The sequence below is a fragment of the Ranitomeya variabilis genome, chromosome 4, assembly GCF_051348905.1.
Source record: "Ranitomeya variabilis isolate aRanVar5 chromosome 4, aRanVar5.hap1, whole genome shotgun sequence".
Lineage (NCBI taxonomy): Eukaryota > Metazoa > Chordata > Amphibia > Anura > Dendrobatidae > Ranitomeya > Ranitomeya variabilis.
Window position 1 is genome coordinate 1,683,433 of NC_135235.1, and position 14,158 is coordinate 1,697,590.

Here is a 14,158-nt window from a genome sequence, read left to right on the forward strand (position 1 = left end):
TCCGTTGTGGTCGTAATTCTATGTAGGGTATTTTTGCTATTTGCTTCTATGTGGCTGTGTTTTTTGCATTCTGTTAATGTAATAATTTTTTTAACTTTTCATTGCAGAATTATCTTGGTAAACCATTATGGCCACAGAGTCAAGCCACACGTCGCAGGGGAGTGCAGTGAGTACATTATCTACTGTTGCTTACTATTCGGTGTCATTTGTACACGTGTCACTAATTTTTTTTTTTTTTTAATTTAACAGGGTTCTTCAAGTGAGGAGGAAGCAACCCAGCAGGAGCAGCAACCTCGGGGCCAAGCTGTGGTGGCAAGACTGCGAGTAAGTATTTTTTTAAACAAAATTCTGAATGTTTTTTTATTTCTGTATTTTCTTCGGGGGGTGGTGGGTGGTGGTGGTTAGCAATTTTTATTTAGCTTGCAAACATTAATGTTTTTCTATTATTCTAGGTTTCACAACGGGACCAAGAGGAGGGGGTCGACATAGATCTTCTCATCACCTGTATCCAGGAGCGAGTCCCGTTGTGGGACAGCCGTGACCCCCGGCACGCGGACCAGGTGGTGTTGAGGCGGATGTGGAAGGAGGTGGCCAAATCAGTGTGGGATGGCTTTGACGGCGCTTCAGCTAAGGACAAAGCAAACTTTGGTAAGTATGGCTGAAACGCCGCTCTGACCCATCAGGCCAGGATAACACAACCGTGTGTGATGTGATCAACTCCTGCAAGTTTGTTGCATTGCACACGGTTGTGTTATCATTGGAAAATGTACAATCTCTCACCTTTTTTTGTTTGCTCTTTCACAGTCAAAAATTTGAAGACAAGATGGCGTTCCATGAAGGACTGTTTCAATCGGGGCCTGCGGAAGGAGGAGGAACAGGCTTGAAGTGGTGCTGCTGCGGCAAGGTCAACAGCCTATAAGTACACTAGGCTGCTCCACTTCCTGAGACCGGTCCTTTGCCGCCGAGCGTAAGTATTTAATTATTGGTGTTGGTGGTCCAACGCATCGGGTATTGTACAATATGCATGTCCACGTAGTATATTGGCCAGCCACGTAGTATATTGGCCAGCCACGTAGTATATTGTCCAGCCACGTAGTAAATTGCCAAGCCACGTAGTATATTGGCCAGCCACGTAGTATATTGGCCAGCCACATAGTATATTGGCCAGCCACGTAGTAAATTGCCAAGCCACGTAGTATATTGGCCAGCCACGTAGTATATTGGCCAGCCACGTAGTATATTGTCCAGCCACGTAGTAAATTGCCAAGCCACGTAGTATATTGGCCAGCCACGTAGTATATTGGCCAGCCACGTAGTATATTGGCCAGCCACGTAGTATATTGCCCTGTGACGTAGTATACAGCACAGAGTCACGTTGTATATTGCCAAGCCACACATTATATTTTTTCCAGTGGCGTAGTATACAGCACAGAGCAACATAGTATTTTGGCCAGCAACGTACAATATTTCATAGTGTCGTAGTATATTGGCCATCCTAGTTTGTCACATTTAAAAAAAAAAATAAAAAAACCTTTCAGCGGGAGACATTGTAGTCCACGGCAGGTTCCGTTCCCAGGGTTGGTCTGATCGCAGGACCTGTGATTACGTCTCGGTCACATGACCGTGACGTCATGGCAGGTCCTGCGATCAGCGTTAAAAATTGGCGGCCGTCGCAAACGCCTACGGTGGGCGAGTCTAGCTAGATATTTTTGGTAATAAAATTTGGTACATTAAAGTTTTTACTATTTATGCGGCATAGGCAGCGTCAATAGTAAAAAGTTGGTGACACCAAGGTTTAGCGGCGGCAACGGATTGCATTACCCGCGGCATAACATGGTGCGTTACCGCCGGCCTGAACCATGTGTTTAGCGATGCCAGAGGGGAGTATGCGGGCGACAGGCATTGACTCCAGGGAGTAGGGAGCGGCCATTTTATTCTGGACTGTGCCCGTCGCTGATTGGTCACGTCAGCCATGACAGGCAGCTGGCGAGAACAATCAGCGAATGAATAACCGTGAGCAGTCAGCAGCTACAATGCCCGTAGTACCAACGTTGGCAAGCATGACTCCGACTCCTGCCGCACAGCCACTCTACAGAGGTCCGGGTGCTGAGGGACGCCGCCACCAACACCATCGCACCCAGCCGCCGAGTCCTGCTCCTGCCAGGCCCTCAAGCTCCAGAAGACGCCATTTGGAGGAACACTCGGAGGGAGAGAGAAAAAGGAGAAAAAAAAAAGACAGCTGCGGCGGCTTGGGCTGCTCCAGTACCCACACCTAGGTCTCGGCTGGGGTCAAGCCGGAGCCGGACTAGCCAGAGCCAGTCAACAAGCACTCGTAGACTGGTGGTGCCTCCTCCCCCCCCTCCAGAGGTGGCAATATCACCACCGTCGGCCACAGGGTGGTCGGAAATACCGTCCAGCATTCTGGACTACGGTTCCTCCTCCTCCTCGTCTACCCACTCCCAAACCGGTACTTATCAATAATAATAATAATAATACGTCCGCAATCACCCTTGACTGCGGACGTACATACCCCTTAATAATCTTTCCCCCTTTTTTTGTGTGTCCCAAAATAAAAATCTTATGTTGAAAACTCTAATGATTTCTATTGTTCTAAATTAGTTGGCGGAAACTCGCGCCGTGTACACAAATCTTTAGTTTTTTACACCTCATATCTGCAATGTCAGACACTATTTTATCAATTGTTTAATCTGCATTCTTTTTGTGTCTCTCATTGTAGTATGAGTTGTAAACACAAAGAGGATAAAACAATGTGATAATTTGTAAGCCTACAATAAGGTCAGGGGTCAGGTGAGGTGGTAGCAATGGTCACGTGGCCAAGTGTCGCCACGATTGGAATCAGGATGTATTTCAGCATCCTGACTTCAATCGTTTTTACTCGCTAGAGTGGAGCAAACAAGATCGGCTCCCTCCTTGGCAAGCTATAACACATGCCGACTACTTGCATATGGACCCGGCTTCCTGGAGTGCGGCTGATGATCTGCATTTTTCCTCCACCGCAGCCGCATGTTCCGAGGCTGTGTGACAGGCACAACACATGCACAACCCAAGCCTATTTGTTGGCCTCGCCATGCATGTGTAGTGCCGCGGCACATGCAGCTGCGGCAGGTGAAAAATGCTGATCAGCCAGTGCGCTCCATGAAGCAACTAGTCGGGAAGCTTTACAGTTTGCCAAGGAGGGAGCCGATCATGTTCGCTCAACTATAGAACACACGGCCATGTGAACATAAGTGGGGTGATCACCTGAGTCTATTTGGGAGCTGGGGATCACCTGAGTCTATTTGGGAGCTGGGGATCACCTGAGTCTATTTGGGAGCTGGGGATCACCTGAGTACATTTGGGAGCTGGGGATCACCTGAGTACATTTGGGAGCTGGGGATCACCTGAGTACATTTGGGAGCTGGGGATCACCTGAGTCTATTTGGGAGCTGGGGATCACCTGAGTACATTTGGGAGCTGGGGATCACCTGAGTCTATTTGGGAGCTGGGGATCACCTGAGTCTATTTGGGAGCTGGGGATCACCTGAGTCTATTTGGGAGCTGGGGATCACCTGAGTCTATTTGGGAGCTGGGGATCACCTGAGTCTATTTGGGAGCTGGGGATCACCTGAGTCTATTTGGGAGCTGGGGATCACCTGAGTACATTTGGGAGCTGGGGATCACCTGAGTACATTTGGGAGCTGGGGATCACCTGAGTCTATTTGGGAGCTGGGGATCACCTGAGTACATTTGGGAGCTGGGGATCACCTGAGTACATTTGGGAGCTGGGGATCACCTGAGTACATTTGGGAGCTGGGGATCACCTGAGTCTATTTGGGAGCTGGGGATCACCTGAGTACATTTGGGAGCTGGGGATCACCTGAGTCTATTTGGGAGCTGGGGATCACCTGAGTCTATTTGGGAGCTGGGGATCACCTGAGTCTATTTGGGAGCTGGGGATCACCTGAGTCTATTTGGGAGCTGGGGATCACCTGAGTCTATTTGGGAGCTGGGGATCACCTGAGTACATTTGGGAGCTGGGGATCACCTGAGTACATTTGGGAGCTGGGGATCACCTGAGTCTATTTGGGAGCTGGGGATCACCTGAGTCTATTTGGGAGCTGGGGATCACCTGAGTCTATTTGGGAGCTGGGGATCACCTGAGTCTATTTGGGAGCTGGGGATCACCTGAGTCTATTTGGGAGCTGGGGATCACCTGAGTACATTTGGGAGCTGGGGATCACCTGAGTCTATTTGGGAGCTGGGGATCACCTGAGTACATTTGGGAACTGGGGATCACCTGAGTCTATTTGGGAGCTGGGGATCACCTGAGTCTATTTGGGAGCTGGGGATCACCTGAGTCTATTTGGGAGCTGGGGATCACCTGAGTCTATTTGGGAGCTGGGGATCACCTGAGTCTATTTGGGAGCTGGGGATCACCTGAGTACATTTGGGAGCTGGGGATCACCTGAGTACATTTGGGAGCTGGGGATCACCTGAGTCTATTTGGGAGCTGGGGATCACCTGAGTCTATTTGGGAGCTGGGGATCACCTGAGTCTATTTGGGAGCTGGGGATCACCTGAGTCTATTTGGGAGCTGGGGATCACCTGAGTCTATTTGGGAGCTGGGGATCACCTGAGTACATTTGGGAGCTGGGGATCACCTGAGTCTATTTGGGAGCTGGGGATCACCTGAGTCTATTTGGGAGCTGGGGATCACCTGAGTACATTTGGGAGCTGGGGATCACCTGAGTACATTTGGGAGCTGGGGATCACCTGAGTACATTTGGGAGCTGGGGATCACCTGAGTACATTTGGGAGCTGGGGATCACCTGAGTCTATTTGGGAGCTGGGGATCACCTGAGTCTATTTGGGAGCTGGGGATCACCTGAGTCTATTTGGGAGCTGGGGATCACCTGAGTACATTTGGGAGCTGGGGATCACCTGAGTACATTTGGGAGCTGGGGATCACCTGAGTACATTTGGGAGCTGGGGATCACCTGAGTCTATTTGGGAGCTGGGGATCACCTGAGTCTATTTGGGAGCTGGGGATCACCTGAGTACATTTGGGAGCTGGGGATCACCTGAGTACATTTGGGAGCTGGGGATCACCTGAGTCTATTTGGGAGCTGGGGATCACCTGAGTCTATTTGGGAGCTGGGGATCACCTGAGTCTATTTGGGAGCTGGGGATCACCTGAGTCTATTTGGGAGCTGGGGATCACCTGAGTCTATTTGGGAGCTGGGGATCACCTGAGTACATTTGGGAGCTGGGGATCACCTGAGTCTATTTGGGAGCTGGGGATCACCTGAGTCTATTTGGGAGCTGGGGATCACCTGAGTCTATTTGGGAGCTGGGGATCACCTGAGTCTATTTGGGAGCTGGGGATCACCTGAGTCTATTTGGGAGCTGGGGATCACCTGAGTACATTTGGGAGCTGGGGATCACCTGAGTACATTTGGGAGCTGGGGATCACCTGAGTACATTTGGGAGCTGGGGATCACCTGAGTACATTTGGGAGCTGGGGATCACCTGAGTACATTTGGGAGCTGGGGATCACCTGAGTACATTTTGGAGCTGGGGATCACCTGAGTCTATTTGGGAGCTGGGGATCACCTGAGTCTATTTGGGAGCTGGGGATCACCTGAGTACATTTGGGAGCTGGGGATCACCTGAGTACATTTTGGAGCTGGGGATCACCTGAGTACATTTTTTGTGGTACACACTAGACCGGTTGGTAGGAAAATGGACATTGGAATAGTTAAAACATTTTTTTATTAACAACAACAATTTTTTAAAGTAAAGGCACAATAAAGTAAGTTTATTCAAAACGCACAACAGTTGGAAATCTAGGTAGATGACAAATTTGAAAGATCATTACATTAGGCACCTTGTACTGGTGACATTTATTGGACATAATAGTGTAGAAATATTTTATTGTCATTATATTCTTTTATTATAAGCACAATAAATGTATTTTTCAGTTAAAAGCAGAATAAAGTAAAACATAACCACTACACCATTGCATCTTGCCATGACACACGGCCAACATCAGAAACAAAATAGGAAGCAAATCGATCCCTCATCTGCCCGATTTCCACACTTGTCCTCAGAGGATGATGTTGGTAATCGGGCAATGGGTTGGCTATGGGTTCATCGAGTTCCACGTTCAGTCTCTCTTTGGACAGAATATAATTGTGGAGAACCACACAAGCCTTCACCACCTCATCCACTGTCTCAGTTTTCAGATTAATGGCGGATCCTAAAATCCGCCATTTGGAGACCACGATGCCAAAGGCGCACTCCACAGTCCTTCTGGCCCTGGGCAGTCTGTAATTAAATACACTTTTGGTGTGGTCCAAGCCCCGACTGGAGTAGGGCTTCAGTAGGTTGGCAGACATTTGAAATGCCTCATCCCCAACCACAACAAATGTCATTGCCGGGCCTTCGGTGTTGGGAAGAGGTCGTGGCTGGGGGAAATTATAATTGTTCCCATATAACCTTTGCCCCATATCAGACTCCTTAAATGTCCGCGAGTCATTTGCACGGCCAAACGCTCCAATGTCCACGGCGAGAAACCTGCAGTCCGCACCTGCAATTGCCATGAGCACGGTGGAAAAGTATTTTTTGTAATTAAAAACCAGAGATCCACTTCTTGCAGGCTTTGTAATGCTAATGTGCTTCCCATCCGCCGCTCCAATACAGTTCGGGAAAGAACACAGTTGGTCACATTTCTTGGCGTCGGCCTCCCATATTTCAGTTATTGGGAGGGGTAAAAATTCCTCCCGGAGATTGTCCCACAAAGCGCGGCTCCGATCCTAAATTGGAAATGCAGGGATCTTAAGGTCTCTCCGGTAGCCAGGAAACTGCCAAGAAGAAAAATAAAGAAATTACATTAAAGTACATTGTAATCAAAAAACATAAATTTACCATACCCACCCAAAAAAAATAAAAAAATAAAATAAATAAATGGCAGAACATATGGCAGTCGTTCAAATAGCTGCATTACGTACCGTAGAGTCACCAGCAGCCGTTCCTCTGCAGAGACTGATCTCCGGAGCTGCGCGTCCTCCTGGTAATGGCTCCTTCCACCAGACATTCTTCAGACATCCTGGTAAATTCAAAATATTTCTCCAGATTGTCATTGAGCTCGCCAAACAAGCAATGGTGGCTCCACGGCTCTCCCGGACTTCCACTAGGGTGTAGCCAAAAGCGCCGATGACTCCTTCTCCGTTTACCTCTTTTCCTTTGCTCGTAATAGGCAATAGCATAGACATTAGCCAAGGCCAAATCCATCTCCATATCCATGTAGATACTCCATGGGACGCTCCACCATGATGCACCCCAGCAAAATGGGAGGACTTCATCTCTGCCAGGGTATATATACACAAATTCCATTACACCCACCCTCTTCTAGCCATTGGGGGTCTTTATCTAGTGTCTAGACACTAATTGGGGCTTTGTTTTCTGCCATTGTGTAAAGAATGACATCACTTTAGGAAAACGCATGCGTCAAAAAATGTTGCGTTTTGAATGCGTTAAGCGTTGCGTCGACGACACTGCGCCCAAAGGCGCAAATGTGAACGTAGCCTATCTCTCTATCCAAACCACCAGTTTTACCCCTGTGTGAGGAGGGCCCTACTAGATGGGAGCATGGCTCCCCCTGGTGGCCGGAGTGTGAAGTGTAGTGTGTGACTGTGATACCTGGTCAGGGGAACTCCTTTATTACCTTCAGACGTAATGTCACTCCCCCTGGTGGGAGAGCGACATTACTGCAGCAACCAACTGCCCCAACATTATACCCCCTGTAATCACTGCCCCCCATTATAGGGAGTATAATCACTGACCCCACATTATACCCCCTGTAATCACTGCCCCCCATTATAGGGAGCATAATCACTGACCCCACATTATACCCCCTGTCATCACTAATCCCGCACATTATACCCCGTATATTCACTGGCCCCTATTATGCCTCCTGTAATCACTACCCTCACATTATACCCCCTGTAATCACTGCCCCCCATTATAGGGAGTATAATCACTGACCCCACATTATACCCCCTGTAATCACAGCCGTACATTATACCTCTTGTAATCACTGACCCCCCCACATGATACCCCCTGTCATCACTGACCCCACATTATACCCCCTGTAATCACTGCACCACATTATACCCCCTGTAATCACTGCACCACATTATACCCCCTGTAATCACTGCCCCACATTATACCCCCTGTCATCACTGACCCCACATTATACCCCCTGTCATCACTGACCCCACATTATACCCCCTGTAATCACTGCTCCACATTATACCCCCTGTAATCACTGCTCCACATGATACCCCCTGTAATCACTGCACCACATTATACCCCCTGTAATCACTGCCCCCATTATACCCCCTGTAATCACTGCACCACATTATACCCCCTGTAATCACTGCCCCCATTATACCCCCTGTAATCACTGCACCACATTATACCCCCTGTAATCACTGCCCCCATTATACCCCCTGTAATCACTACTCCACATTATACCCCCTGTAATCACTGCCCCCATTATACCCCCTGTAATCACTGCCCCCATTATACCCCCTGTAATCACTACTCCACATTATACCCCCTGTAATCACTACCCTCATATTATACCCCACAGTGATCACTGACCCCCACATTATACCCCCTGTAATCACTACCCTCATATTATACCCCACAGTGATCACTGACCCCCACATTATACCCCCTGTAATCACTACCCTCATATTATACCCCACAGTGATCACTGACCCCCACATTAGACCCCCTGTAATCACTACCCTCATATTATACCCCGCAGTGATCACTGACCCCCACATTATACCCCCTGTAATCACTACCCTCATATTATACCCCACAGTGATCACTGACCCCTACATTATACCCCCTGTAATCACTACCCTCATATTATACCCCACAGTGATCACTGACCCCCACATTATACCCCCTGTAATCACTACCCTCATATTATACCCCACAGTGATCACTGACTCCCACATTATACCCCCTGTAATCACTACCCTCATATTATACCCCACAGTGATCACTGACCCCCACATTATACCCCCTGTAATCACTACCCTCATATTATACCCCACAGTGATCACTGACCCCCACATTATACCCCCTGTAATCACTACCCTCATATTATACCCCACAGTGATCACTGACGACCACATTATACCCCCTGTAATCACTACCCTCATATTATACCCCACAGTGATCACTGACCCCCACATTATACCCCCTGTAATCACTACCCTCATATTATACCCCACAGTGATCACTGACCCCCACATTATACCCCCTGTAATCACTACCCTCATATTATACCCCACAGTGATCACTGACTCCCACATTATACCCCCTGTAATCACTACCCTCATATTATACCCCACAGTGATCACTGACCCCCACATTATACCCCCTGTAATCACTACCCTCATATTATACCCCACAGTGATCACTGACCCCCACATTATACCCCCTGTAATCACTACCCTCATATTATACCCCGCAGTGATCACTGACCCCTACATTATACCCCCTGTAATCACTACCCTCATATTATACCCCGCAGTGATCACTGACCCCCACATTATACCCCCTGTAATCACTACCCTCATATTATACCCCACAGTGATCACTGACCCCCACATTATACCCCCTGTAATCACTACCCTCATATTATACCCCACAGTGATCACTGACTCCCACATTATACCCCCTGTAATCACTACCCTCATATTATACCCCACAGTGATCACTGACCCCTACATTATACCCCCTGTAATCACTACCCTCATATTATACCCCACAGTGATCACTGACCCCTACATTATACCCCCTGTAATCACTACCCTCATATTATACCCCACAGTGATCACTGACCCCCACATTATACCCCCTGTAATCACTACCCTCATATTATACCCCACAGTGATCACTGACCCCCACATTATACCCCCTGTAATCACTACCCTCATATTATACCCCACAGTGATCACTGACCCCCACATTATACCCCCTGTAATCACTACCCTCATATTATACCCCACAGTGATCACTGACCCCCACATTATACCCCCTGTAATCACTACCCTCATATTATACCCCACAGTGATCACTGACCCCCACATTATACCCCCTGTAATCACTACCCTCATATTATACCCCACAGTGATCACTGACCCCCACATTATACCCCCTGTAATCACTTCCCTCATATTATACCCCACAGTGATCACTGACCCCCACATTATACCCCCTGTAATCACTACCCTCATATTATACCCCACAGTGATCACTGACCCCCACATTATACCCCCTGTAATCACTTCCCTCATATTATACCCCACAGTGATCACTGACCCCCACATTATACCCCCTGTAATCACTACCCTCATATTATACCCCACAGTGATCACTGACCCCCACATTATACCCCCTGTAATCACTACCCTCATATTATACCCCACAGTGATCACTGACCCCCACATTATACCCCCTGTAATCACTACCCTCATATTATACCCCACAGTGATCACTGACCCCCACATTATACCCCCTGTAATCACTACCCTCATATTATACCCCACAGTGATCACTGACCCCCACATTATACCCCCTGTAATCACTACCCTCATATTATACCCCACAGTGATCACTGACCCCCACATTATACCCCCTGTAATCACTACCCTCATATTATACCCCACAGTGATCACTGACCCCCACATTATACCCCCTGTAATCACTACCCTCATATTATACCCCACAGTGATCACTGACCCCCACATTATACCCCCTGTAATCACTACCCTCATATTATACCCCACAGTGATCACTGACCCCCACATTATACCCCCTGTAATCACTACCCTCATATTATACCCCACAGTGATCACTGACCCCTACATTATACCCCCTGTAATCACTACCCTCATATTATACCCCACAGTGATCACTGACCCCCACATTATACCCCCTGTAATCACTACCCTCATATTATACCCCACAGTGATCACTGACCCCCACATTATACCCCCTGTAATCACTACCCTCATATTATACCCCACAGTGATCACTGACCCCCACATTATACCCCCTGTAATCACTACCCTCATATTATACCCCACAGTGATCACTGACCCCTACATTATACCCCCTGTAATCACTACCCTCATATTATACCCCACAGTGATCACTGACCCCTACATTATACCCCCTGTAATCACTACCCTCATATTATACCCCACAGTGATCACTGACCCCCACATTATACCCCCTGTAATCACTTCCCTCATATTATACCCCACAGTGATCACTGACCCCCACATTATACCCCCTGTAATCACTACCCTCATATTATACCCCACAGTGATCACTGACCCCCACATTATACCCCCTGTAATCACTACCCTCATATTATACCCCACAGTGATCACTGACCCCCACATTATACCCCCTGTAATCACTACCCTCATATTATACCCCACAGTGATCACTGACCCCCACATTATACCCCCTATAATCACTTCCCTCATATTATACCCCACAGTGATCACTGACCCCCACATTATACCCCCTGTAATCACTTCCCTCATATTATACCCCACAGTGATCACTGACCCCCACATTATACCCCCTATAATCACTTCCCTCATATTATACCCCACAGTGATCACTGACCCCCACATTAGACCCCCTGTAATCACTACCCTCATATTATACCCCACAGTGATCACTGACCCCCACATTATACCCCCTGTAATCACTACCCTCATATTATACCCCACAGTGATCACTGACCCCCACATTATACCCCCTGTAATCACTACCCTCATATTATACCCCACAGTGATCACTGACCCCCACATTATACCCCCTGTAATCACTACCCTCATATTATACCCCACAGTGATCACTGACCCCCACATTATACCCCCTATAATCACTTCCCTCATATTATACCCCACAGTGATCACTGACCCCCACATTATACCCCCTGTAATCACTACCCTCATATTATACCCCACAGTGATCACTGACCCCTACATTATACCCCCTGTAATCACTACCCTCATATTATACCCCACAGTGATCACTGACCCCCACATTATACCCCCTGTAATCACTACCCTCATATTATACCCCACAGTGATCACTGACCCCCACATTATACCCCCTGTAATCACTTCCCTCATATTATACCCCACAGTGATCACTGACCCCCACATTAGACCCCCTGTAATCACTACCCTCATATTATACCCCACAGTGATCACTGACCCCCACATTATACCTCCTGTAATCACTACCCTCATATTATACCCCACAGTGATCACTGACCCCCACATTATACCCCCTGTAATCACTACCCTCATATTATACCCCACAGTGATCACTGACCCCCACATTATACCCCCTGTAATCACTACCCTCATATTATACCCCGCAGTGATCACTGACCCCCACATTATACCCCCTGTAATCACTACCCTCATATTATACCCCACAGTGATCACTGACCCCCACATTAGACCCCCTGTAATCACTACCCTCATATTATACCCCGCAGTGATCACTGACCCCCACATTATACCCCCTGTAATCACTACCCTCATATTATACCCCACAGTGATCACTGACCCCCACATTATACCCCCTGTAATCACTTCCCTCATATTATACCCCACAGTGATCACTGACCCCCACATTATACCCCCTGTAATCACTACCCTCATATTATACCCCACAGTGATCACTGACCCCCACATTATACCCCCTGTAATCACTACCCTCATATTATACCCCACAGTGATCACTGACCCCCACATTATACCCCCTGTAATCACTACCCTCATATTATACCCCACAGTGATCATCACTACCCTCATATTATACCCCGCAGTGATCACTGACCCCCACATTATACCCCCTGTAATCACTACCCTCATATTATACCCCGCAGTGATCACTGACCCCCACATTATACCCCCTGTAATCACTACCCTCATATTATACCCCACAGTGATCACTGACCCCCACATTATACCCCCTGTAATCACTTCCCTCATATTATACCCCACAGTGATCACTGACCCCCACATTATACCCCCTGTAATCACTTCCCTCATATTATACCCCACAGTGATCACTGACCCCCACATTATACCCCCTGTAATCACTACCCTCATATTATACCCCACAGTGATCACTGACCCCCACATTATACCCCCTGTAATCACTACCCTCATATTATACCCCACAGTGATCACTGACCCCCACATTATACCCCCTGTAATCACTTCCCTCATATTATACCCCACAGTGATCACTGACCCCCACATTATACCCCCTGTAATCACTTCCCTCATATTATACCCCACAGTGATCACTGACCCCCACATTAGACCCCCTGTAATCACTACCCTCATATTATACCCCACAGTGATCACTGACCCCCACATTATACCCCCTGTAATCACTACCCTCATATTATACCCCGCAGTGATCATTGCCTCCGCTTTTTACCTGTTCTTCTTCGTCTGTAGCAGTTTGTTATTGCATCTTCTGAGTTTTAAGTCTTATTTTTTTTTCTCATAGTCGTGTTTTTGTGCTGTGACCCTGTTATGTGATCATTGATGACTGCTCTGCTTTTCAGTCTTTTCTACAGAGACATGCCCACTGGCACGATGTCTTGGACCCCAGCCAATTACTGGCTTCTGATGTAAGTGCCAAGTACTGGACAATAGGAAGGTGGCAGCAGTGGAGGTGGCGGGAAAGGAGAGTGGAGGTGGTGGGAGGGGAGAAGAGGCAGAAGTGGAGGTGGTGGGATGGTTGATGTGGCAGCAGTGGAGGTGGTGGGATGGTGAAGGTGGCAGCAGTGGAGATGGTGAGATGGTTGAGGTGGCGACAGTGGAGGTGGTTGGATGGTTGATGTGGTGACAGTGGAGGTGGTGGGATCATGAAGGTGGCAGCAGTGGAGGTGGTTGGATGGTTGATGTGGCAGCAGTGGAGGTGTTGGTATGGTGAAGATGGCAGCAGTGGAGATGGTGAGATGGTTGAGGTGGCAACAGTGGAGGTGGTTGGATGGTTGATGTGGCAGCAGTGGAGGTGG

The 14,158-nt window shown here is 48.1% G+C and overlaps 1 protein-coding gene across 2 annotated transcripts in view; it reads left to right on the forward strand.

Moving 5' to 3' along the window:
• SFXN4 (sideroflexin 4) overlaps window positions 1–14,158 on the forward strand; it is a 214,338-nt gene that overhangs the window by 23,310 nt on the left and 176,870 nt on the right. For both annotated transcript variants that reach the window (XM_077257875.1, XM_077257876.1), the window contains exon 2: window positions 13,703–13,768. In XM_077257875.1, the coding sequence (XP_077113990.1) occupies window positions 13,703–13,768 (66 nt within the window). The remainder of the gene's footprint in view (window positions 1–13,702; window positions 13,769–14,158) is intronic.